The following is a 27440-nucleotide window of genomic DNA, read 5'->3' as shown; positions in this document are numbered from 1 at the left end:
AATACTGTAATAGAACGTGACCAGGAAAGTAATGAGCACCTTCAGTAAATATTTTGGGGAAGGCTATTGAGTTGGATGATCAACCATGATCATGATGAATAGAGGAGCAGGCTCGAATAGCCTCCTCCTACTCCAATTATTTATGTTTATATGATACTTTGTCCAAACAATTCATTTCATACCACTGGATATGAATCCAAAGTGTTTTGGGTTTGAACAGCATGTCAAAAACTTGCAAAGATGTGGAAAAGCAGCCGTGATTCATTAAGTCTTAATCCTACACAATATGCCTGTGAACAAACACAAAAGCTGCCAAATAAAACTGGTTTAGTTTTCCCACTTTTTAATGAGTTCACTCAAAACAAAAGCAAAATAAAGAAACAAATGAACATTTCTTTTGTAATGAGCACATTTATTCTGATTATAGCTTTAGCTTAGCCATTGTCCCAAAATACCAAAGTTTCAAGAGTCAGGGATTCAGTCAATATTTATTTACACTAGTGTGGTCAGTGATAGCAGATTTTTTGAAGGTAGGAAGCTGACATTAAATCCATTCAACATATAGTAAATTACCAGAGTCTACTGAATGCACTATAGAGAACTTGGTAAAAAGCTGCGTCATGGTTTCTCAAATATGGCAAGAGCAAAAACTCAAATAACTTAATGGGACAATGCATCATATGTCATACAGGTCATGGTACAAGCTGGTGTAAGCTACAATATCCAAATACTGACCCAACTTTGCTTCACCTCAAATTACCTGTCAATGAGTGCTCCTAAATACTAAACGATAAACTTAAAAATAAACTTAAAAAATCCACTAAATTTTCTCATCATAAAAAAATAAATACAGGTTAAGAAACTGCAGTTATTTGTACATTAAGAAAAAATATAATTGTTAGGAGCGAATGATAAATCAAAGACATTTACATTTTTCAACTAGTTTTTTTTAAACAATCAATTTTAAAACTTGAAGATTTTTCTTAAGCCACGCAATCTGAATATTAAATTTTTGGTCCAAATTAGACACAAATAATACATATGAATCACTGCATTTAATTGGTCTTTTCCCCCTGTGCAAACGACTAGCATTAAGCTCCACCTTTGCACAAAGGCTGTGTTAATGGGTAAAAGTTTAAAAATGAGGCAGTTGTGTCTAAAGGAAAATGATGATAAACCCCAGGCAAGCCGTTCACATTTTAGAAATGTCCAGATTATTCAATTACATTTTTTAAAACTTAGAAGGAGAAGCTCAAACAAATTGATTTTAAGAAAATACATATCAAATTCAAAACCCTTCAAATTTCAGCTCGTATGTACAGTACATAATAGCTATGGTTAAAGAGTATTCCTTTATATTGTCCTATCAACACTAGTTCCAAACTGATTACTCGAAGGCCACACATCTTTTAACTTGAATAGAACTTTATAACAAGTTCCATGTATTTTTACTTCAGGAGAAAAGAAAAGGCTTTAGAGATTTGTGTTAACTTAACCAGGACATCGCAGATTTTGGAATATGTGAAAGTAATGCAGATAGCATATCCAGTACTTTTTAATTCAGCCGGTGTAGGCTCGCCAAAAAAAAAAGCAGCTTTTTTTAAAAGCAGTATTTTCTTATTGTACCCCTTTCACAGGTCCGCACTTCTACAAAATAGTAGCATAGATGAGTGTTTCTAAAGGAGCTTTTGCCTTTCTACACATCTCAATAATGTAAAGTACTGCTTCTACCTCAAATCTGATAAATAAAATGGCACGACATTGAAACTATATAGTGTATAACTACAAACTTGTTAGTTGCCTGAGAGAGCGAATAGTCCAAGTGAAAAGGTATCATGTCTAAATGGCACTGATCAATTAATGACTGAATGGTATTTCAAACTTGATTATCATCAAAGTTCAAATAAAACAAAGAGTTGGCAATGACTAATTCAATTCAGGGGCATCAACTGATAAAGCCACAGATTTTGCGGTCGTATGACTTTACTCTTTTATTCTGCCTCCGTCCTTCAATTCAATGAACCCTTCCAAGCAGTTACTAAATAAATTTGATCAACATCAATCTGAACATCAGCTTACATTACTCAATAAAACTGCTGAAATGAGACTAATATGCTAAACTTCTGCTACATACAAAATCTCTAGCTAATATGAAGCCTATGGTACCAACCTCTAAAACCAATAAGATATATACACAGGTTTGGGTATATTAACAAATAGAATATTACAAAATATTAAGAAGGCATTTTTCACTTGAAGTTAGCATAATCCGAAAATGCATCAATGTACTCTTGCACGACTTTGTAACAGAATTCATACTGCTCCTGCAGAAAAAAATAAAAATTATAAGTTTCAAATACAGTTTAAAGACATTTCAACTACAGCAAAAATATTAGGCATAATATAACATGACATGACATATAAATCTCAAGGAAAACATGAAAATGGAGCAAATCCGTGCTATGTTAACCCGTGTTTTATTAGTTACCGTACAGAATTCATCATATTTCATTAAATTCTCAGCTCTGTTAGGTAGGGAGGTAGCAAAGGGAAGATTTGTGTTTCTCCATTAATGGAGGTGGAGAGTGGAAAGCATGATCAGTCAAAAAGAAACAGCCAAAATCTCTTCTTTGCGCAAACCTTTTAGTGAGGAGCTGAAGGAAATGAATGGGATTGAAGGCAGACAAATCTCCAGGGCCTAATAATCTCCATCCCAGAATACTTAAGGAAGTAACCCTAGAAATAGTAGATCCATCGGTGGTCATTTTCCAAAATTCTTTGGACTCTGGAATGGTTCCTTCAGATTGGAGGGTAGCGAATGTAACCCCATTATTCAAAAAGGAAAGTAGAGAAAAAACAGGGAACTATAGACCTGTGAGCTTAGCATCGGTAGTAGGGAAATTGTTGGAGTCCATTATCAAGAATTTCATAGCACAGCATTTGAAAAGCAGTGGTGCAATCAGACAAAGTCAGCATGCATTTACAAAAAGAAAATCATGTTTGACAAATCTACTAGAACTCTTTGAAAATGTAACTAGATAAAAGAAAATTACTGCAGACACTGGAATCTGAAAGAAAATACTGGACAATCTCGGCAGGTTTGACAGCATCTGTGGAAAGAAAAGGGAGCTAACGTTTCAAGTCTGGATGACTGTCAAAGCTAACTCGTAGAGTTGACCAGAGAGACCCGTTGGATGTGGTTTATTTAGACTTTCAGAAGGATTTTTGACAAGGTCTCACATAGCAGATTAATATGTAAAATTAAAGCACGTGGGATTACGGGTAGTGTCTTGAGGTGGATAGAAAACTGATTAGCAGAGAGGAAGCAAAAAGTTGGAATAAATTATTCTTTTTCTGATTAGCAGGCAGTGACGAGTGGGGCACGGAAGGGATTCGTGCTAGGACCCCAACTGTTCACATTATATATTAATGATTTGGAAGAGGGAACTAAAATGTATGATCTCCAAATTTATAGATGATACAAAGTTGGGTGGGAGGGTGAGCTGTGAGGAGGATGCAGAAATGCTTCAATGGGATTTGGTAGGCCGAGTGAGTGGGCACATGCATGGTGGATGCAATATAATGTGGATAAATGTGAGGTTTTCGTATTAAAAATAGGAAAGCAGATTATTATTTGAATGGGTGTAAATTGAGAGAGGTGGATACTCAGCGAGACCTTGGGTGTCCTTGTGCATCAGTCCCTGAAAGTAAGCGCGCAGGTACAGCAGGTTGTAAAGAAGGCCAATGGTTTGTTGGCTTTCATAGCATGAGAATTTGAGTATAGTCTTCCTGCAATTGTATAGGTACTAGTGAGGCCACACCTGGAGTATTGTGTGTGGTTTTGGTGTCCTTCGCTGAGGAAGGATGTTCTTGCTATGGAGGGAGTGCAGTGAAGATTTACCAGATTCCTGGGATGACAGGACTGTCATATGAGGAGAGACTAAATTGGTTAGAATTATATTCATTGGAGTTTAGAAGAGTGAGAGGGCATCTCATAGAAACTTACAAAATTCTAACAGGATTAAACAGGGGAGGTTCAGAAAAAAATGTTCCTGTTGGTGGTGGAGTCCAGAACTAGGGGTCATAGTTTGAGGATAAGGGGATAAACCTTTTAGGACTGAGTGAGGAGAAATTTATTCCCCCAGAGTGGTGAATCTGTGGAATTCACTACCAGTAGAAAGCAGTCAAGACCAAAACGTTGTGCAATTTCAAGAAGGAATTAGATATAGTCTTGGGCTAAAAGGATCGAGGGATATGGGGGAAGACGGTATCAGTGTATTGAACGTGATGATCAGCCATGATCATAATCAATGGCGAAGCAGGCTCGAAGGGCCAAATGTCCTCCTATTGCTTCTATTTTCTACTTTTAAATAACAGAGGCTCAAAGGCCTTTCAATTACACTCGGTGCATAATTCAGAAAGACTTTTATGTGAGATGAGGAACTTGGGCAATGTGATGTTTTCCACAGAAGCGTAGAGTCTTATTCTCAATAATTAGGAGTCTCTTGTTCCTTAACCTAATGCATTTGTCAAGGTGTCTCTCGCACAAGGCTTCCTACAAAAATATTGGGTGTTTTCCAAATGAGGACATAAAGCATTATGAAAAAAAAAACTGGTTGAAAGAACAAGGAACAAACTGTTAGGATTCCTAGATGTTCCTTGGATTGGTAAAGGGTTGCAATTGATGTACTGTCTGTTGTGGACCCCTTTTTGTTCTATGTAGATGATTTGGTTTGTGCATAGTCAGCAGGGTATCAAAATGAATTAAAAGCAGAAAAGTAGCAGCAAATGGCAAAGAGGACAGTAAAATGCTTAAATGGGATCTGTGCAGGATTAGTGCACTGGACAGGCATATGGGAGACACAATTTAATGTGAAGTGCAACTTAATGTATTTTAGAAGAATGGGTGAATACGCTCAATGGATAGGCACCGAAGGGTCCCAGTTGAAGAACGACTCTAGGATTTAAATGCATTCACATTTTCAAAGAATAATGTAAGTAGATGAGACAATACAAAAAACAATATGGATTCCATACGTAGAGCCATATAATAAGAGTATAGAGAAATTGAAAAATTTGTACATGGCCTCAGGGTACAGCTTTAGGCACCTTATTATAGAAAGCACATTATCTACACACTTCTGCTACAATACAGCATCATCAAATGTGCATTATTCAGGTGGGATATTAAACCGAGGTGTCATTTGCTTGGTCTAGATCAGGGGTGGGCAAACTTTTCCGTGCAAGGGCTACATTCAGAAATTCACAATTTTAAAGGGCCGCATAGTATATTATGTAAAATAATTACTTCACCCGGTTATGATTCTGGGCGCCTCATATAGAACATAGAACAGTACAGCACAGAACAGGCCCTTCGGCCCTCGACGTTGTGCCGAGCAATGATCACCCTACTCAAGTCAACGTATCCACCCTATACCAGTAGGTAACCCAACAGCCCCCCCCCCCCCCCCCCCCCCCCCCCCCCCATTAACCTTAAAAAAAATAATTAAAAATTTAAAAAATGACTTGGTGGGCCGCATAAAGACCTTTGGCGGGCCTCATGCGGCCCGCGGGCCGTAGTTTGCCCTACTCTGGTCTAGATATTAAACCCTGTACCATTACATGAATTTGCTAGATAGTCTGGCAAACATTTGACTCAACCACCATGATCAACAAAAAATAGATTAACTTAGCAATCACTTCAGCGCCATTTGTTTGATATTGCTGTGAGCAAACTAGCTGTCACATTCACTTAGTCACTGCACTTCACTTGTATGAATTGGTTTGAGATGTTTCTGGGAGACGTGAGACAATATTAGGTGAGAGGTGAAGATTCTGACATTGGGGTGGGTGCTGGTTCACCAGTCTACTTGGACGGAAGTCAGGATTTCCCCTGTGATATCAGAAGCAGGCAATTAAGAGCAGCAGGTGGGGAAGGCAGCCAATGGAGGATGGCAGGTGGGTCTCCCATGCTGCCAGCCCAATCACAGGACATGTGCATTTTTAATGGCTGAAGCAGGTAGGCCCCAGAGAAGAGAGGGGAATCCCCCTCCCTGGGTCAAGAGCTTCTGGTTCAGATGTCTCCTTGGGAAGTTGCCTCCTCTGCTGCTGTCAAAATTGGGAAAATCACAATTATTCTGTTGTTTAAGTATTCAAATTGGTCGCCTTCCTTCATTCAATGGCAGCTGAGCCATAGCCATTCTCGCCACAGGAAAACATCCTTGCTGTCAGAACGGTGTTGGGGAGTTGTCCATCTTGCCTTTGTTCCTGCAACCCGGGCAGCACGGTAGCATTGTGGATAGCACAAATGCTTCACAGCTCCAGGGTCCCAGGTTCGAATCCCGGCTTGGGTCACTGTCTGTGTGGAGTCTGCACGTTCTCCCCGTGTGTGCGTGGGTTTCCTCCGGGTGCTCCGGTTTCCTCCCACAGTCCAAAGATGTGCAGGTTAGGTGGATTGGCCATGATAAATTGCCCTTAGGGTCCAAACTGCCCTTAGTGTTAGGTGGGGTTACTGGGTTATGGGGATAGGGTGGAGGTATGGGCTTGGGTAGGGTGCTCTTTCCAAGAGGCGGTGCAGACTCGATGGGCTGAATGGCCTCCTTCTGCACTGTAAATTCTATGTATCCTCAGATCTAACCCAAGAGTTGATAAAATTCCATCCTCTTTCTTTCCATACTCTTGAGCGAGATCTTAAGTTTGCTCATGAGTCCAACAACCCAATTGCTGCAAGTATTGTTAGAGTATGATAATGGAGTGGCAGCAGCAACAAAAATATTTACAAGTATAATTGGCATGTGTGCATTTCAATTTAATTTGACTTGCATTCAGAAATACTTGTCCATTATAATCAAGGTTTGCTGCTTGTTCCTTAGGGTGGCACAGTAGCAGATACTGCTACTTCACAGCACCAGGGACCAGGGTTCAATTCCAGTAGTGGGTGGGTGATTGTGTGGAGTTTATACATTCTCTGTGTCTGCGTGGGTTTCCTCCGGGTGCGCTAGTTTCCTCCCACCGCCCAAAGGCTAGGTGGATTGGCTATGCTAAATTGCCCCTTAATAGATGGTGTTATGGGAATGGGGCGTGGGTAGGGTGCTCTCTTGGCGGGTTGGTGCAGACCCAATTGGCCAAATGGCCTTCTTCTGCACTGTAGGGATTCTTACAACTCTGAGAAAGTGGCCTTCCATATTAATGGACAATAAAAGTGGTCATAAGGCATGTAGGAAAGTTAGTTATAAGAGCTATTTTAAACTGGAAGATGTTTTCGTTCCCAATGAAGGGTGATACAGTGAGCATAAAAATCTCAGTCCATAATTTCTGCATTTTTAACACAGTATTAGCTATTAAAATATCTTGGCTGTCCTTTCAGAGTCTCAGGCTGAAACAACCAGCAGTAAAAGTACCCACGTTCAGCTCACAGCACTTACCAGTGTCTGGACCATATGTGGCCTCTGTAGCCTTAGACTCTTTACGGTCTGAAACACATCCAGGATGCCCTCAGCTTTTACTCTTTCCAAGACAGTACTCAGAGCACAGAATGTACCTGTCCTTCCAGCACCAGCACTGTAAACATATGTCAGTATATACTTTGAATGCAGACATAGAAATTCACAACAGAAACATAAAAATAAGGATACAACATATGATTTTAAAATGGGGACCGAATTACTCTTCAAACACTGGCGCAATTGGCCCTGCACTATAACCTTAGTGTCTTAGGCCCGACCATCTTCAGCTGCTTGATCAATGACTTTCCTTCCATAAGGTCAGAAGTGGGGATATTCGCAGATTACTGCACAATGTTCAACACCTTCTGAAGGGTAACTAGGGGTGGGGAATAAAGGCTGGCCTAGTCAGCGATGCCCACTTCCTGTAAATTAATTTTTTTAAAGTGAAGAATACACTCCTGACACACAGTCACTCTCCAAGTGATTGTGTGTTGAACATTTGCTGCATTGGACACACAAATAGAAATTCTGTTCCTTCATTTTGGGATTTCTGTTCGTCTTATTGCTGTGTCTGTTCTCTGGTTCTCGCTTCTCGACTTCTACTTGCTTCTGTCTCTGCCCTCTTCCACTTCTTCAGCTGTTTCACTTTTCAGGTGAGATGTGGTGGGTGAACTTTTCATAATTCATTCACAGGATATGCGTGCTGCTGGCTTGGCCAGCATTTGTTGCCCATTCCTAATTGCCCTCAAGAAAGTGATGGTGAGCCACTTTCTTGAACCACTGTGGTCCATTTGACGTAGGTACACTCAGAGCCGTTCGGAAAACTACACAGTACTGGCTGTTGGGAAAGGGATACGGCAAAGGCTGTTAGGAAAGGGAAATGGCAATGGCTGTTTGGAATGGCAATGGCTGTTTGGAAAGGGATACGGCAATGGCTGTTCAGAAAGGGATACAGCAATGGCTGTTTGGAAAGGGATACGGTAATGGCTGTTAGGACAGGGATACAGCAACGGCTGTTGGGACAGGGATACAGCAACGGCTGTTAGGAAAGGATACGGCAATGGCTGTTTGGAAAGGGATACGGTAATGGCTGTTCAGAAAGGGATACAGCAATGGCTGTTTGGAAAGGGATACGGTAATGGCTGTTAGGACAGGGATACAGCAACGGCTGTTAGGAAAGGATACGGCAATGGCTGTTTGGAAAGGGATACGGTAATGGCCGTTCAGAAAGGGATAAGGCAATGGCTGTTAGGAAAGGGATACGGTAATGGCTGTTAGGAAAGGGATACGGTAATGGCTGTTCAGAAAGGGATACGGTAATGGCTGTTTGGAAAGGGATACGGTAATGGCTGTTCAGAAAGGGATACAGCAATGGCTGTTTGGAAAGGGATACGGTAATGGCTGTTCAGAAAGGGATACAGCAATGGCTGTTTGGAAAGGGATACGGTAATGGCTGTTAGGAAAGGGATACGGTAATGGCTGTTAGGAAAGGGATACGGTAATGGCTGTTAGGAAAGGGATAAGGCAATGGCTCTTAGGAAAGGGATACGGTAATGGCTGTTAGGAAAGGGATACGGTAATGGCTGTTTGGAAAGGGATACGGTAATGGCTGTTCAGAAAGGGATACAGCAATGGCTGTTTGGAAAGGGATACGGTAATGGCTGTTAGGAAAGGGATAGGGCAATGGCTGTTCGGAAAGGGATACGGTAATGGCTGTTAGGAAAGGGATACGGTAATGGCTGTTAGGAAAGGGATAAGGCAATGGCCGTTAGGAAAGGGATACGGTAATGGCTGTTAGGAAAGGGATAAGGCAATGGCCGTTAGGAAAGGGATACGGTAATGGCTGTTAGGAAAGGGATAAGGCAATGGCCGTTCAGAAAGGGATAAGGCAATGGCTGTTTGGAAAGGGATAAGGCAATGGCTGTTAGGAAAGGGATACGGTAATGGCTGTTTGGAAAGGGATAAGGCAATGGCTGTTTGGAAAGGGATAAGGCAATGGCTGTTGGGAAAGGGATACGGTAATGGCTGTTGGGAAAGGGATATGGTAATTGCTGTTTGGAAAGGGATAAGGCAATGGCTGTTAGGAAAGGGATACGGTAATGGCTGTTTGGAAAGGGATAAGGCAATGGCTGTTAGGAAAGGGATAAGGCAATGGCTGTTAGGAAAGGGATACGGTAATGGCTGTTAGGAAAGGGATACGGTAATGGCTGTTAGGAAAGGGATAAGGCAATGGCTGTTGGGAAAGGGATACGGTAATGGCTGTTAGGAAAGCGATACGGTAATGGCTGTTAGGAAAGGGATACGGTAATGGCTGTTAGGAAAGCGATACGGTAATGGCTGTTAGGAAAGGGATACGGTAATGGCTGTTAGGAAAGGGATACGGTAATGGCTGCATGTGTGGCAGTGGCTTCCAGACAAATGTGTCCTGAAGCACCCCTCTTCATTCATTTGTGCTTCCCTACCACTTTCAACATCTCACAAACCCCAGGGTCTTTGATTTACTCCTATAACTCCTTGGACTCTTCTGTCGGTCAACTTAAAAAATACTGAATTAGAATGTAGATAGAAAGTATTTGACCATTAATTATATAAAAACAACACAAACCCAAATATTACAAAATCCTGCACTTTGATATTCAGGTACACATGTACAATTTAGTCATTATTTGATTGGGAAATGTTGCCTGTAGCACATTGGTAAGTAGTCTGTGACTTACCTGCAATGCACTGTGATTGGGTGGTTCCCTGACTGCTGCTGCTGCTTTTGAACTGCTGCAATCAGGTTGATCATCCCTTTCCCATCAGCAGGAATTCCCACCTCAGGCCAGCCATGAAAATGGAACTGTCTGATCTGCCGAATTTTGTTTTCCTTGAGGGAAAAGCCATAGATTACACTGTTAGTTCCGCACTGGATAGAACCCACAACAAAAATGATGCTGATCGTTAAGCTCCTTATGCTGAAACATTAACACGAGGACAGCCAGAAATGTAAGAATAAAAATGTGAGAAACAAATCATCTGTAGGCCAGATTTTGCTTGAGCAGGACATCTTATGACATTTGTGCATGATAAGGTTTTAAAAACTTTGAACAATATGGCGTCGACAACAGGGGCATTAGGAAACTTGGTGAAAAATGGGACAGGCAGTACCTCTCCTTAAACAATGCGATTTAAGAATGGAGAAAGAAATAGAGGAAGAACCGAGAAGGAGGGTGAATTAAAGTTGATGAATTTAATGCAGAAATCAGGTACAGAAAGAGAATTAAAGAGAGAGAAAGGAAAAGAAGATGAATGAGAGAGCATGAGAGAGAATAATGCCAGAGGCTCACTGTGACGAGGAGTCAGCACGTATCTCAGTGAGCCTGAAAAAAACCAGTGCTGGAGACCCAAAGTTAAATTTGGCAATGGAAAGTCAGCAAGCCTGAAGGAAAACTGTCAGAAAGCCCACAGTTAAAAGCAGTGGCAGAAAGTCAGCAAGAGTCGGAACAAACATGCCTGAAAAAAAGTGTAACATCAGAAGGAAGTGACTAAGTGATTGGCTATGAGTATTTCTTGTTTTCTCTCTCTAAACTAGGACATATATTTAACTATGAATTGGGAATTACAAATTTCAATCAGGCCAATTACAAGTGAATTGGTAAGAATATTAGCACAAGACAGGTAGAGACAATAATTAAAATAAGTAGTTTAAACAAGGTCCAACTAGATTCTGAAACTGGAAATGGAGATTACTTAGATTACGGGTGGGCTGAGAACTGTTGCTTGCAACTCCTGAACCACGTGAGAAGTTCAGGATGCTCCACGTATCTTGAAGACCACACATGTCAGAAGCACCTCCAGCTCAGGATTTTCAAGAACATGGGGTAGCTAGAATCACTGTGAGCATCAGGGGCCTCGAGAGTTTCCTGCATCATACATTTCCTGAGGGAGTCACCCCACAGGCAATTTGAGTTCAGGATAGTAAGTGAGCTGCCATTCATGGAAGAGTGGAAAGAGGCATGGAGTGTTCGCCACTTTTCAACCTGTACTGCGAATTTCAACAGCAGGGAGTGACAACAACTTGAAGCAGTGCAGTCCAGCCCAAAGCACCACTGGGAAAGGGAATGCACAAGAGGGATCAAAGAGTAGAAATACAGGTGTTAAAAAAGGTTTACGCAGTTGGGGGAATAGACATGCATTTTGCAACCATCACTGTGAGCCCTGCAAGGTGCTAGGATAAAAGCTATCACAGAGGGTGTGCAGAATATTCTGCAAGGGAAAGAGAGTAATCCAGAGGTTGTGACATGTTGGTAACAATGACAGGGAACAGCCACTGAGATCGAAGGTCAGGTGTTCAGGAACTAGGACCTCCAGGGAAGTAATTTCTGTATTATTTCCAGTGCTATGTGCTAGTGACAAAAAACCAATGGGGAGAATCAATGCATGATTTAAAATATGGTACAGGAAGGAGAAATTCAGATACTTGAGACATATGGTATGAAATCTATTTTAAAAGGACAGGTTACACCTCGATAGGACTGAGATGAATACACTCACAGAAGGTTCAAGGGCGGCACAGTGGCTAGCACTGCTGCATCACAGCGCTAGGGACCCGGGTTCAATTCCAACCTTGGGTGACTGTGTGGAGTTTGCACTTTCTCCATGTCAGTGTGGGTTTCCCCTGTGTGCTCCGGTTTTCCCTCTCAGTCCTGTGCAGGTTAGGTGGACTGGCTATGCTAAATTGCCCCTCAGTGTCCAAAGCTGTGCAGGTTAGATGGGGTTATGGGGATAAGGCAGGGGAGTGGGTCTCGGTAGGGTGCCCTTTCAAAGGGTCGGTGCGGGCTGAATGGCCTCCTTCTACATTGTAGGAATTCTTTGGTCCATTCTATGGTTCACTAGCAGACAGGGGAGGGTTTAAAGTAAATTGGCAGAGCGCTGGTAACCAACATGTAGAACTAGAAAAGTGAAACATGGTGCATAAAGAAGTGAGTTTTGGATAGTACTTTAGAAGGTAGTAGTACGATATTGGATTGGAGCGTTGAAAGAGGACTATGAGGAATACCATGTCAAGTTTACAGTGCATTTATGTAAACACACAAAATGTGGTGAATAAGATTGGTGAATTGCAAGCACAAATAGCCATGTGAGAGTACATGTAGAAGCAATACCAGAAATTAGGCTTAAAAATGGTAAGGAGTGGGTGCTTAATATTCAAGGAAACAAAGGGCGAGATTCTCCACAAATGCGGAGAATCGTAAAGGTTGCCGTGGGACAGGCCGTGACCCACGGCAGCTTTCACGCCCACTTCCGGGGCCGATTCTCCCCCCCCGGGCGGGGCTAGGAGCGCGGCCCCGTGCGTCACGGCCGTGACGGCGGTCATCAAGGCCACACGTCAAGCGTCACACCGGCTGACGTGGCCGATGACGTCGGCTGCGCATGCGTAGGTTGGACAACGCCAACCCGCGCATGCGCAGTTGCCGTCTTTTCCCTCAGCCGCCCCGCAAGACGTGGCGGCTTGATCTTGCGGGGCGGCGGAGGGAAAAGAGTGCGTCCTTTACAGACGCACGGCCCGCGATCAGTGGGCACCGATCACGGGCCTATGCCCCCCTTGGCATGGCCGTGGTACTGCTGTGCCAATCGGGCCCCCAGATGCCCCAAACGGGCATCTGGCGCCCGTTTCATGACGGCAGCGAGCAGGTGTGTTTGCTGCCGTGTTGAAACGGGCGTGAAGGCCCGGCCGCTCGGCCCATCGGCCTCGTGGCATGGGTCGGGCGTTTGGGGGGGGGGGGGTGGAGAATAGCGGGAGGGCGTGAAAAATGTCGGGAGGCCCTCCCACTATTCTCCCACCCGGCGTGGGGGCGGAGAATCGCGCCCAAAGTGTTCAGAAAGGTTAGGGGGAGGAAAGAAGATTAGGTGTTAATACGGATTAGGGAAAACATTGCAGTGTTTGAAACAGTATGTCTTGGAGGCAGCAAAGACAAAATCCATTGAGTTAGAGTTGAGAAGCAAATCTGCAGGGAAATCGGAGCGATGTGTAACAGATTGGCGATATTGGGCAACTTAATTTACCCAAATATTGATTGAGATGTTAGAATCATGGGCAAGAAGAGGGTGGAATTTCTGAGATACGTTCAGGAGAACCTCCTGAACCAGAATATGTTTGGCATTGCTGAATCTGGTGATGGGGAATTAGGTGAGTCATGAGGATCAAGTCCCTGTGGGGTAAACATGTTCATTGTATCAGAAGGTTTAGTTAGCAATGGAGAAGAGCAAGGAGTGAACTAAATTAGAACTTCTAGATGGGAAAAGGGCCAACTTCAATATGATAAGAGAGAATCTAGCTGGGGCGAAACAGAACCAAAGACACAGGAAAAACTGTAATGGAACAATGAACGGTCTTTAAGGAGGAGATATTTTAGGTACAGGCTAGGCCCATGCCAACATGGGTAAAAGCGAGGAGAACCAGGCCTCCTTGGATAAGCGAGATTGAGAATGATGAAACCAATATGATTGATGTCAGGTGAGGTCTTAAAGCAAGAACCAAGCCTAATACATGAATTGAGAGGGGATGTGAAAAGGAATATGTAACCAGTAAAGAAACGATAGGATAATAGTAGAGTTAACATAAAAGGGAACCCCAAAATCTCCTTTCAGTATTCAACTAGTAAGTGGGTAGTGTGAGGTGGGATGGGACCCATTTTGGGCAAAGAAGATGATATGTGCTTAGAAGTGCAGGGCAAGCCAAGAACACTGAATGTCATTACTTACTAAAAAAGAGGATACTGACATATCAGCAGAGGTAACGGATGGGGTGAAAATTGATAGGAAGGATGCACTGGAAAGGTTGGCTATGATTAACGTGGATAAGTTGCCTGCTCTGGACAGCTTCCATTCCAGTTGCAAATGGAAGTGAATGTGGAGATAGTGGAAGGGCTTACCATAATGTTCCAATCTTCCCGAGACATGGGGAAGGTGCCAGAGAATTGGAGTGTGTAAATCTAACACCCTTATTTTCAAGAAAGGATGTGAGCATATTCTTAGTAACTACTAGCAAGTCAGTGGAACATTAGCGGTAGGTAAGGTTTTAGAAAAAAAGAAAATCAGAGAAAAGATCAACCTTGGAGAGGTTCAAGTTAGTTGAGGAGAATCAGCATGGGACTTCCAGTGGCGACAATTGGGGGGGTGGTTGCACTTTTGACAACTCCCGCTCAAGGCGGTCTTTTTGGTCCTTTTCCCTGGTTGCCGGGCGGGTGTTTAGAAGGAAAAGGGTGCAGGAGTGGTGGAGGAAGACTATACTCCACCGTGAATGGATTCGTGGACCAGAAGTGGATTTAGAAGAAAGGAGCAGCAAGAGAAAGAAATTCTTTCTGCGACATAGGGAAAGATGGCAGAGGGCAATCGGTCGGCGCTACCCGCCTAATGGTCGACGGAGCAGTTAGTGGACTTTTTGAATGAAACGTTCGGTCAGCAGAGGAGAGAAGCTCTGGAAGACCTGGCGAAGGTGGCAGACCCGTTGAAAGCAGGGATCGACCGTGTAGAGCTGAGGCTGGAGACCCAGAGTCAGGCTACCCAGAAGGTGGAGGAGGTGGTGGGGGAGAGCATGAGGAGCAGCTTCCCTCGTTGGTGACCAAAATTGGGATGTTGAGGGATACACAGAAGCGGTTCAAGGAGAAAGTAGAGGACCTGGAGACCTACTCCCAGAGGCAGAATTTGAGAATTGTGGGGATGTCAGAGGGCATCGAGGGAGCGGACAGAAAATGCTGGAGAAGCTGTTGGGGGAGGTGGGGCCATCAACCGGTCCCTGGAGGTTGATCAGGCGCTTAGGGCGCTGATGAGGAAGTCGCAGGCGAACGAGCCGCTGAGGGCGATGGTGGCGAGGTTACATCGATTCCCGGATGAGGAGATCTTGAGGTGGGCCAGGCAGACGAGGAGATGTACTTGGTGAGCTCCGGGTATACCCGGACCTGGGGGCAGAACGGCCAAGAAGAGAGCGGGTTTCACCCGAGTAAAGACTGAGCTCTTTAAGAAGGGAGTGAAGTTCTGGATGTTGCACCCGGCCCGCCTCTGGGTGACCCACAATGGTCGCAAGTATTATTTTGGAGCACCGGAGGAGACAATGGACTGGCAAAAGGAGGACATTGATCTTTGGAGGAGGTGTGAGAGGAGGTAGGTTCTCTCTGCCCCCGTTGTTGGGTTTTTTGTTGTTGTTATTGCTCTTTGGAGGCGGTTGGGGGGAGGGGGGGGGGGCTCAGAGGAGAACCTTTTTATCACTCGGGTCGTTTTTCTTTCTTGTGAGGTTCTTTGGTGGGATGCTGGAGGGTCATGCTGGTTGAGTGCACTTTTTTTTGAGGTGGCATGGTAGCACAGTGGTTAGCACTATTGCTCCACAGCGCCAGGGTCCCAGGTTTGTTTCCTGTTTGGGTCACTGTCTGTGCGGAGTCTGCACATTCTCCCTGGGTCTGTGTGGGTTTCCTCCGGGTGCTCCGCTTTCCTCCCACAAGTGCTGAAAGACGTGCTGTTAGGTAATTTGGATATTCCGAATTCTCCCTCTGTGTACCCGAACAGGTGCCAGAGTGTGGCAACTGGGGGCTTTTCACAGTAACTTCTTTGCAGTATTAACGCAAGCCTACTTGTGACAATAATAAAGATTTAAAAAAAGTATTATTGTTATTTGCTCCAATAAAGTGTGCCGGGTTGGGGGGGGGGGGTTTGCGGGGTGCCCTCCGACCAGGCTGGTCAGGTGGAATGAGAGTGCGGTCAATCAGTTGCGCGTGTTCGTGCATTTGAGGTGCTTAAAGGCAGATGTGGAGGGAGGGAAGGTTAAGACGTGTTCATCTTTACCTTTTTTATCTGCTTCAAACCCCATAATATGTAAATGTACCTCAGATTGGTGCTCTCATTAATTTCTGTTCCCAAGTTTGCTCGCAACAATTTCTTTATTTTAAACTCCCTAGATTCAGTGATTTAAAACCCCACAGCATTAAAGCTTACCCTTGTGTTAGTTACTAGAAAATCACGCACTGTGTAACTTTCACTCTCCTCTTCTTTTTTTATTTCAATAGTAATATCACCATGCGAGATGGATCCTTCAGGTGGCCAGTACTGTGCACATTTCTCCTGTACAGATACAAAGAGCAATCATTAAAATAAAACAAAAAGACTAATAAGCATGCAATTATTTGACCAAGCCTCTTAGCTTATGCTTACAGTGGACATACTAAAGTTAGTTTGCATAGATTTGGGCCCTGCCATTATAGCAACGTAAGCTCTGATGGATTCTCTCCCTCCACAGATGTGACTAGACTGCTGAGTCTTTGTAGCATTTTCTGTTGTCATTACAGTCATGGATTTGTTACAACCTTCTGTAATCATTAAGAGTTATCTGGGCTGGGGGAAATTAGTTTCTGCTTGCTAAGTATCTATATTTGCAGTCAACAAGGTTGAAGCTGTGCAGTTGAATGGTGCATTATTTAACATCTGGAATAGTTATTTGGGCAATGCACCAGACGGCATCTATGAGAAGTGAAATAGTACTTCAGCACCAGTTACCTCATCCTGAAGTGCAATGGCCTAGGGAAGCAGCAAAGGGAGAAAGGGATGCAAATAGTCAAAGTAAATTTCCTACTGTGTTGGGAAGGCTGCATTATCATAGTTTCAAATATTTTTTCTTCATAAAACTCCATTTAAGAAATGAGCTTGGTAAAACATTTAAGGAATTATCAAGTTTTCCGTTTTGGTCTGGGTATATTTCAGCATGAACATGTGTTAAAATCTCTGGCAGGAAGATCTGCTCGACATACCTGACCTCTTTCTTCCAACTCTGTTAACATAACAATGGAACAGGACTTCCATTCCCAAATCATTCTCCAGAAATCTTCGATAGTATGCTGAAGAGGTCCTTGGCTGGCTATGTAGGAGTCTTTCTGTCGATATCCCTAGGGATACAAATTAAATAACTTTATAGTGGGATATGTAGGTAATAAAGTATTTTGCTGTATCTAGAGAATGCCAATAGAATCATACAACGTTTACAGCACAGGATGATAAAATTGCTTTTCGAAAATCTCATTAAATCTGCCTCCACCAAACTCTCAGACAGTGCATCCCTGATCCTAATCACTTGGATGTGTAAAAGGTTTTTCCTCATGTTACCATTGCTTCTTTAGCCAATAACTTCAAATCGGTGTCCTCTGATTCGCGATCGTTTCGCCAATGGGAATAATTTCTTCCTACCCATCATGTCTAGTCCTTTCACAAATTTGAAAATCTCAACCAAATCTCCAATTCCTTTTTGAAAGCCATGTTTGAATTTGCCCTCAATACCCTTTCAAGCAGTACATTTCAAGTTGCAATCACTCATGTATACATAATTTAATAGGATCAGAGTCGATTTTCTACCTCGACTCCATCTTCCCATTGGATCCTCAAAGTACTCAATTCCCTTTGTATCCAAAAATCTATTGATTTTGGTATCAAATATACTCAAGAACTGTGACTGCTGGTTGAGTGCTGTAATTGGATGCTAAAGACCATCAGTGAACTTTGGGCTACATTTTTCATTTCCACAAAGTTTCAGGAGATCCAGAAACCTGGAACCCAGGGCAGGGCAGCCCCTCTTTTTTAAGATGCTGAACTGGGGATTATGCTGGAAGCTGTGAGGGAGAGGAGCACTTCTTAAGTGTGGCAGGAGAAGGCCACCACACAGACTAAGCAGATTGGATAGAAATCATTGCCACAGTCACTGGGTGAGGTGTTGTGAACCTGGATCCAGTGCAGGCAAAGGTTGAATGACTGCATACTTTCTGGAAGGTGAGCGCTACTCCTGCCACACCCCAGGACAGGACTCTGGGTATTCACCTTCCAATAGACACACCAATTATGGAAACCCAGGTTGTATGGTGCTCCTGAACATGGAAGGGGTGGGGATGCCCAGTCCATCTACTCACCCTCCCGAGTGGCTCATGGACGTACTGTTGCAAAGGCCTTGTCACAACTGAAATTTGTACATTCCAATTAATTGGAGCTGTCACTGGCCGTATGGTAAAACATTGCCTTATCATGCTCTCTTTTGTCCTTTCAGGGGAATGCTCTAGAGAAGGCCCAAATAGGTGGTGGTAATCACCTATAAATGATCACAGCAAAGAAGGATACAGTGAGCTGACCTGGAGAAAATCAGCCCTGGCAAAATAGCCACTCAAGTGGGAATATAATAATGTTTAAATTCGATTTACTGAGCATGTGTGTGAATGCATGGAGTGTGGTAAATATGCTTGGCGAGCTGCAGATAGCCATGTAAAAATATGTTACTACAGCAACAGTGGAGACCTAGTGCAAAATGGAGATCTGGGTATTAAATATTCCGAGATGCAAGGTGTTCAGAAAACATGATGCAAGTTGCACAAGAAAGATAGCCAAGATGTGGCGATGCCGGCGTTGGACTGGGGTGGGCAACAGTAAGAAGTCTTACAACAGCAGGTTAAAGTCCAACAGGTTTGTTTGGAATCACTAACTTTCGGAGTGCAGCTCCTTCGTCAGGTGAGTGAGATAGAGAATTGAACCCACTCTGCTGGCCTCGCAGCACAGACATTACGAACCAGCTGTCTAGCCAACTGAGCTAAACCAGTGCCTGAGCAAGGAGGCATTGCCAGATCTGGTTCTGGGAACGAGCTGAGTTAAGTGAATCAAGTGTCAGGAAGAGAACATTTAGGAGACTATGACCATTGTATAAGTTTAAGTTAGCTATGGAAAGGACTAAGAACAATCAGGGAAAAAATATTTAATTTAGGGAGGGCTAGCTTCAATGGGTTGTAAACAGATCTGGTCCATATAAATTGGAATCTAAGATTGACAAGCAAAACTGTAATAGAACAGTGGGCTACATTTGAAGAGAAGATAGTTCAAGTACATTCAAGGTACACTCCCATCAGGAGCAAAGGTCAGGCAAACGATTCAGAGCTCCCTGGATAACTGAAGAGAGATTGCAAAATGAAACCGAAAATGGGTCCATGCAACAAATGTCAGGTATATAGTACAAGTGAGAAACAGGTTCAATCCGATGGTTCAGAGGGAAAGGGGAAGAAAAATAATTAGAGAAGCAAGAGAGTATGAGAAGAGACAAGTAGCTAATATAAAAGGGAATCCAAAAGTCTTCCACAGGCACAGAATAAAAAAAGGGAGGGCAGCACGGTGGCACAGTGGTAGCACTGCAGTCTCACAGCGCCGAGGTCCCAGGTTCGATCGCGGCTCTAGGTCACTGTCCGTGTGGAGTTTGCACATTCTTCCCGTGTTTACGTGGGTTTTGCCCCCACAACCCAAAGATGTGCAAGGTAGGTGGATTGAACACGCTAAATTGCCCCTTAATTGGAAAAATTAATTGGATACACTAAATTTATATTTAAAAATAAATAAATAAATAAAAGGGTGGTAAAAGGAGTGGGGCCAATTAGGGAAGGAAGCAAGGGACATGGCTGACATTCTAAATTGACTACTTTGCACCTCTTTTTACAAAGTAAAAAGATCATTGGGAAAGTAGAGGCAGTTGAAACACTGAATGGGCTGAACACTCAAAGTGAAGATATTAGTTAGAACATACAGTGCAGAAGGAGGTCATTCAGCCCATCGAGTCTGCACCGACCCACTTAAGCCATCACTTCCACCCTATCCCCGTAACCCAATAACCCCATCTAACCTTTTTGGATACCAAGGGAAAATTAGTATGGCCAATCCACCTAACCTGCAGGTCTTTGGACTTTGGGAGAAAACCGGAGCACCCGGAGGAAACCCACGCAGACACGGGGAGAACGTGCAGACTCCTCACAGACAGTGATCCAGCAGGGAATTGAACCTGGGACCCTGGTGCCGTGAAGCCAGAGTGCTAGTCACTCGTGCTACCATGCTGCCCTGGTAGCACGTCTTATCAAATTACCAGTACCAGATGAGATGCATCTAAAGAAAGAAAGGGTGAAACTGGGGAGCACTGAAAATAATTTTCCAATCCTTAAAAATCTATTTATGGGATGTGGGTATCTCTGGTTGGGTCAGCATTTATTGCCCATCCCTAGTTGCCCTTGGAACCGTGCAGTCATTTCAGGTGGCATTTATGAGTCAACTGCATAGCTGTAGATGTGGAGTCACATGTAGGCTAGACCAGGAAAGGATGAACAGGACATTAGCAAAAGGCCATTTGTGAACCAATCATATCAAGATTGATTATAACACCCATTAGACTTTGAATTCCATTGTGTTATTGAATTCAAATTACACCGTCTGCTGCGGTGATGTCTGAACCCAGGTTCCCAGGGCATTACCCTGGGTTTCTGGGTTACTACTCCACTGACAATGCCACTTCACCAGAGAGACTTGACACAGGTGTTCAAATTAGTGAGAGGACCATAGAGAACATAAACTGTTTTTTCATGAAAGGATTGAGAACCAGAGTACACTGATTTAAGGTAATGGGCAAAAAAATATACTATTTTTACGTGGCGAGTTGTTAGAATCTTGAAAGTACTGAGAGTTTGGCCGCGGGAGGCTCAATCAAGGCCTTCAAAAGAGAATTGGATGGTTATCTGAAGAGGAAATATTTGCAGGACTAAAGGGAAAAGTAGAAAGTGGTACTAGGTGAGTTGCTTTTCGAGAGAGCCGGCACAAACATAATAGGCAGAATTGCTTTCTTCTGTGGTGTAAACATTTTGTGATTCAAACCATTTCCCTGGTGTATTGTTGGGGAAATTGGATTAGTTATTAGTGCATTCAAAATGCTCTGAGGGGGAAACTTCAATTCTTAACCTTTTGTTCCTAATTAAATTTCAAACAAATTTCATCGGCATAAAACATGTATTCCCAAACTCATCACTCACTCTGATGTATGACTTTGCTGGGTCATCTGTAAATTTTAGAAAATGCAACTGCAGTATCAAGATGCATTTAGAATTTTCAAGAAAATGTAACTTCATAAAATCATTATGCCACACACATGTTCCATTTCAATAACAATTTTGGTAGAAGGGCCTCAAACCTTATATTTTTCAGATTGTATGTAATTTGTTGAACAATTTTCATTTTTAATCAGCATACATTTGCAGTTTTCAAAATGCCAGTGTCCATAAAAGAGCCTTTAAGAATAATTTTCCTAATTAGGCAGTGAGTGAAGATTATAGGTTGGAAGCATTGGCTAAATAATTGGAATAGGAAAAAAAACTTTTTTTTTAAAAACTTACACTTTAATTGTCAATAACATGCAGGACAGGCCACCATTACTATTTCTCCGATTACCAACATCTTGTACGCAGTAATTTGATTTGGGATGTTGATTTAAAGGGGGGGGGGGGGGGGGGGTGGAGAAGAGAGGGGGTGAGTTCAGTATTTCACTGTTATAAAATATTTAGGCAAGCAACATTCGGCACAAGATGAATACGTCATGTACTTCTATGAAGGTCTCATCCTTGCCACCGTACAAAGTTAAAGAGCTTTAGTTTTTCCAGTCTTTCCTCATAATTCAACATATAGGGATCATCCTCATGACTCTTAACTATTACACCCCCAAAACGTTTCTGTCTTATCGGACAGAGTATTTAACGTGTTTCAGCATGACAGTTTTCAATTTATATACGACTGATTTAGTAATATTTTATGCAGCACTCTATTAGTTTTTATTGGTTGTGACTACAATGACGGAATGTCTTAAATACTAAGTCTAACATTCATAAGTCTTTTCTAAATTCTCTTTTTGCTAATTTGACACCAGTGAGAATATGTCACCCACTTTATTCCAGTGTGTACTTATCTTACCCATTTTGAATTTCACATGCTACTGCTGTCAATTTACAGATCTTATCAGGCTTTTTGTAGATTCCCTGATCAGAACTTCATCATCATTAGTCTCAGTTGAGTGTATTCTGCAAACTTGACACACTGTAGATGCAGAGAAGTGTAAAGTTATGCAAATCAGTAGGAAGAATGAGGCGATATAAGTTATATGGTACATTTGCAGGAGCAGGGATCTGGGGTGTAGGTGCACAGATCTTTGCAGGACAAGAAAGCCGTTAAAAAAATATGCAGGATCCTTGGCTTTATGAATATAAAATATGAAATACACAAGCAATAAAGATATGTTAAATATTTATAAATGGATTTAGGTGCTTGATGAAGTTCAATTGTGGGCACCACACTTTAGGAAAGATGGCCCAAGTCTTGGAGAAACAGATTTATTACAATGACACCAATTGATGTGGAACTTATGGTGAAAGGAGAAAAGCTTGGTTTATTCACTTTAGAGTTGAAAAGGTTAAGTGGACATTTAATAAAGATGTTCAAAATCATGAATGCTTTGATTGAGTAAAAAAGGAGAAACTGTTTCCAGTGACAGAAAGGGGCAGTAGCTAGAGGACACAGATTTATAGTGAGCTGAGGGCAACTGTTTTACACAGCGAGTTATGATGAAATAGAATGCATTGTCTGAAAATGTGGTGAAGGCAGATTGAACTACTTGTAAAAGAGAATGGGAAACATCTTAACTAAAGACGTGTGAACCATCAACCAGTCAACCTAGAAACGATGTTGCCCATATTATCAGAACTAAGGGCGAGATTCTCCGCATTTGGGCTGCCGTGGGACAGGCCGTGACCCACGGCAGCCTTCACGCCCACTTCCGGGGCCGATTCTCCCCCCCGGGCGGGGCTAGGAGCGCGGCCCCATGCGTCACGGCCTTGACGATGGTCGTCAAGGCCGCACGTCAAGCATCACGCCGGCTGACACGGCCGATGACGTCAGCCGCGCATGCGCACGTTGGACAACGCCAACCCGCACATGCGCAGTTGGCGTTTTTCCCTCAGCCGCCCCGCAAGACGTGGCGGCTTGATCTTGCGGGGCGGCGGAGGGAAAAGAGTGCGTCCGTTACGGACGCACGGCCCACGATCGGTGCCCACCGATCGCGGGCCTATGCCCCCCTTGGCACGGCCATGGTACTGCCGTGCCAATCGGGCCCCCAGATGCCCCAAACGGGCATCTGGTGCCCGTTTCACGACGGCAGCGAGCAGGTGTGTTTGCTGCCATGTTGAAACGGGCGTGAAGGCCCGGCCGCTCGGCCTCAGAGAATCGCTGCTCGCCGTAATTCTCCCACCCAGCGTGGGGGGCGGAGAATCGCGCCCTAAGTCTTTAAAATGTTGCAAATTATTGGAAAGTAGAAATATGTTAATTTCCTAGGACTGATTTTATCATTCATTTCTAAATGTTCGTACCATCAGGAACTTGTCTTCCTGCTGCTGTGTGTAAACTTACTTGTAAACTTTATTAGTTTCAGCCTGAACATTATAGTTTAATATTTAATAACCTTTCAGAGTAGAAGAGTGAGCACTCAGGGCAATTATTAGCCATGGGCATTGTATCCCATTCACAATCATCATAAGTACAGGTTTTGGTTCAAAGACGACTTGAACTACTTATGGAAACTGGTCGACTTCCATGAACCAGCCTGGGGCTGGTTTAACACAGTGGGATAAAAAACTGGCTTGTAATGCAGAACAAGGCCAGCAGCGCGGGTTCAATTTCCATGCCGGCCTCCCTGGACAGGCATCGGAATGTGGCGACTAGGGGCTTTTCACAGTAACTTCATTAAAGCCTACTTGTGACAATGAATGATTATTATTATTAAAAATAGTGAGAAAGCCCAAACCATAATGTAAGGTAGGCATAAAGCAGTACCTACTTCACACTCATTGCTTTTTACCTTTACGCTATACCACAGAACAATTCATGTGAAGAAACCACCTTGCATTTTTAAAAATATAATTATTTTACAATACTTTTCTGTGCTAAGTAACATTAGACCCCTTTCATTTCCAGGGCATCACTTTTCTGCCTAAAAGCTGTGAAAGTAATGCAGTTTCCAGCCATTATTTATATTGAAATTGTGACTTAAAAAGTGCAATTCCTTGCACACTAATTTAACGATTAATTTGATTTTAATGCCCTGTCTTCCAAAATATTATAATATAGATGAGCTAAAATAATGACAAAAAAATTTATAAAAGTTTTGTATTTGGTTTTCATATATGACTGGATTAAAACCGACTGATGATTAATTGAAAACTTGTTTTACCATGCTTGGAGCTGCACAATAAAAAACTAATTTCTAAAGACTTACGTCAATGAACGATGCATTCACATAGTCTGTGTTCTCTTCACCTCTCTTTACAGGAATGATGACTCTGTTAAACTCATCTGAAATGACATTGAAACAAAAACAAAATGTACAATGATAGGACAACATGAGTTCAACTCCAGGCAATTTAACTACTGAACGTACTCCCTTTACCAATTCATTTTTCCTCAACATATTCGGCTATTCTCAATACTATCATGATTACCTATGATTGTATAATAATCTCCAAAGTCTGACAGCATGATTCAGGCATACAATATGTCCAATAAATTTGCCAGGCGTATTCAGATGTAACACTTTCCAACTGTCTTCATCTATTAGGGATGGACAATAAATGCTGACCTAGCCAGTGATGCTCACATCCCATGAAAGAAAAACTAGTCTTCAATGTCAAACCCTACAGTATTATATCCATTAACACCTCAAATCACTTACCTCCTCAAATCCCTTCACTCATATAATGCTACTTTTCCTTTATCTAATGTAATAAGCAAGTTTAAGGACGTGTGGGCAGCATGAAGCATAGTGGTTAGCACTATGGTGCGAGGGTCCCAGGTTTGATTCCTGGCTTGGGTCACTGTCTGTTGGAGTCTGCAGTTCTCCCCGTGTGTGTGTGTGTGTGTGGGTTTCCTCCGGGTGCTCCAGTTTCCTCCCACAAGTCCCGCAAGACGTGTTATTAGGTAATTTGGACATTCTGAATTCTTCTTCTGTGTACCCAAACAGGCGCTGGAATGTAACTTCATTACAATGTTAATGTAAGCCTACTTGTGACAATAAAGATTATTATTATAACCATTGTTATGCTTACATAGCAGTCTTTCATGAGAAACTCAGTAATTGAACTCAAATATCATAATAATATCCATGGCGAAGAATATAATTTAATAGTGAATACAAATTGTATATTAAGGATGACTATGGGTAATTCCTGATTCCTTTTTGTCATTTGTTTATGTAAACATGCGGGCTGATGTTTGGGGGTTGGTGGGAGGATGGGATCGGTGTTATTGTTATGGGGTTTGACATATTTAGAACATAGAACATAGAACAGTACAGCCCAGAACAGGCCCTTCGGCCCTCAATGTTGTGCCGAGCCATGATCACCCTACTCAAACCCACGTATCCACCCTATACCCGTAACCCAACAACCCCCCCCCCCCTTAACCTTACTTTTATTAGGACACTACGGGCAATTTAGCATGGCCAATCCACCTAACCCGCACATCTTTGGACTGTGGGAGGAAACCGGAGCACCCGGAGGAAACCCACGCACACAGGGGGAGGACGTGCAGACTCCACACAGACAGTGACCCAGCCGGGAATCGAACCTGGGACCCTGGAGCTGTGAAGCATTTATGCTAACCACCATGCTACCCTGCTGCCCCGATTTGTTGCTGATTATTGTTTATTGTTGGTGGGTGTAAATTCGGGAGAAAATGTGAAAAAGGAGAATAAAAATATTTTGAAAAAAAAACCCAATCTCGTCACAAAAGCAGGTAAAATTAGGACAGTAGCTCCATACTAAGTATTGATGCTTTCTCTCACGTGAATTAAGGTAATGTAGGGTGACTGTAGCAATATTCAAGGTTAATTACAGTCTGAGGTAAGCAAGAGTGATGCACATTGACATTCCTTCCATTTTCTTCTCCATCTCTCGAACAAAGATCCTCAACTCACCCAGCAACACAGATCCTCAACTCACCCAGCAACACTGATCCTCAACTCACCCAGCAACACTGATGCCCAACTCACCCAGCAACACTGACGCCCAACTCACCCAGCAACACTGATGCCCAACTCACCCAGCAACTCACTCAGCAACACTGATGCCCAACTCACCCAGCAACACTGATCCTCAACTCACCCAGCAACACAGATCCTCAACTCACCCAGCAACACTGATACCCAACTCACCCAGCAACACTGATGCCCAACTCACCCAGCAACACTGATGCCCAACTCACCCAGCAACCCTGATGCCCAACTCACCCAGCAACACTGATCCTCAACTCACCCAGCAACACAGATCCTCAACTCACCCAGCAACACTGATACCCAACTCACCCAGCAACACTGATGCCCAACTCACCCAGCAACACTGATGCCCAACTCACCCAGCAACACTGATGCCCAACTCACCCAGCAACACTGATGCCCAACTCACCCAGCAACACTGATGCCCTTTGAATGCTATAAAAACCCCAAATTTGCCCAGCAACCAGCAACACACTGATGCCTAACCAGGATCAAGAACTTAATGTGGATGAGTGCAGAGCAATACAGAGGAAGAATTTTTGTCAAGGTGCAAGTAAAGTTTTGAGTTGCTGCAATTTTCTGGAAAATCTCTCACAGCAATGATCGTTGTAAGTTTCCAGAAAACTCCAAGTGATGATTTCCATACACAAATTGCATGAAGTTTTAGAAGATCAACAGATTACATAAGTTACTTTAATAAAAGCTGAATCATTTCTACTAACTTGAACACTGCTAGTGCATGCTTAACATTGCAATACTGTACAATATTTCAAGTCCGAGAAGCAGCAATCAACTTGCTAAAAACAGGACACCGTTTTGACGCATCACACGTTTGGGCCCTGAACAGATTTGCCTGTGCAAAGTTAAAATGTAGTCAGCTCAACAGTAGGTGGAATGTTAAAACAATTACTAATTTTCTGCTGTTTTATTACCAAAGTGGTTTTTCACCACATGCAGCACTTCCCCAATCTACTCTCTGTCACAATGTTTGTTAAGTTTCAAATTATAGCAACTAGAGTAGGCCAGTTAGCCCCTCAAACCTATTCATCCATTTATTTAGAAGATGGCTGATCTATGGTTTAACTCCATCTATCAATTTC

The 27440-nt window shown here is 43.0% G+C and overlaps 1 protein-coding gene across 4 annotated transcripts in view; it reads right to left on the bottom strand.

The window, feature by feature from the left end:
- Positions 1 to 326: 326 nt before the first annotated feature.
- The window catches only part of LOC119963887 (receptor-type tyrosine-protein phosphatase alpha), a 300421-nt gene continuing 273307 nt past the window's right edge, over positions 327 to 27440 (bottom strand). For 3 of the 4 annotated variants that reach the window (XM_038793255.1, XM_038793256.1, XM_038793254.1), the window contains 6 exons: positions 24568 to 24644; positions 17225 to 17359; positions 16416 to 16541; positions 10163 to 10314; positions 7425 to 7560; positions 2250 to 2324 (listed from right to left, as the gene is read on the bottom strand). In XM_038793255.1, the coding sequence (XP_038649183.1) occupies positions 2250 to 2324; positions 7425 to 7560; positions 10163 to 10314; positions 16416 to 16541; positions 17225 to 17359; positions 24568 to 24644 (701 nt within the window). Of the gene's footprint in view, positions 2325 to 7424; positions 7561 to 10162; positions 10315 to 16415; positions 16542 to 17224; positions 17360 to 24567; positions 24645 to 27440 lie in introns of all 4 variants that reach the window. The other variant, XM_038793253.1, reaches the window with a different exon arrangement.

This window comes from Scyliorhinus canicula, chromosome 3, assembly GCF_902713615.1.
Source record: "Scyliorhinus canicula chromosome 3, sScyCan1.1, whole genome shotgun sequence".
Classification (NCBI taxonomy): Eukaryota; Metazoa; Chordata; class Chondrichthyes; order Carcharhiniformes; family Scyliorhinidae; genus Scyliorhinus; species Scyliorhinus canicula.
The sequence above is the reverse complement of the archived record's forward strand: the minus strand, read 5'-3'. Positions and strand labels throughout refer to the sequence as shown.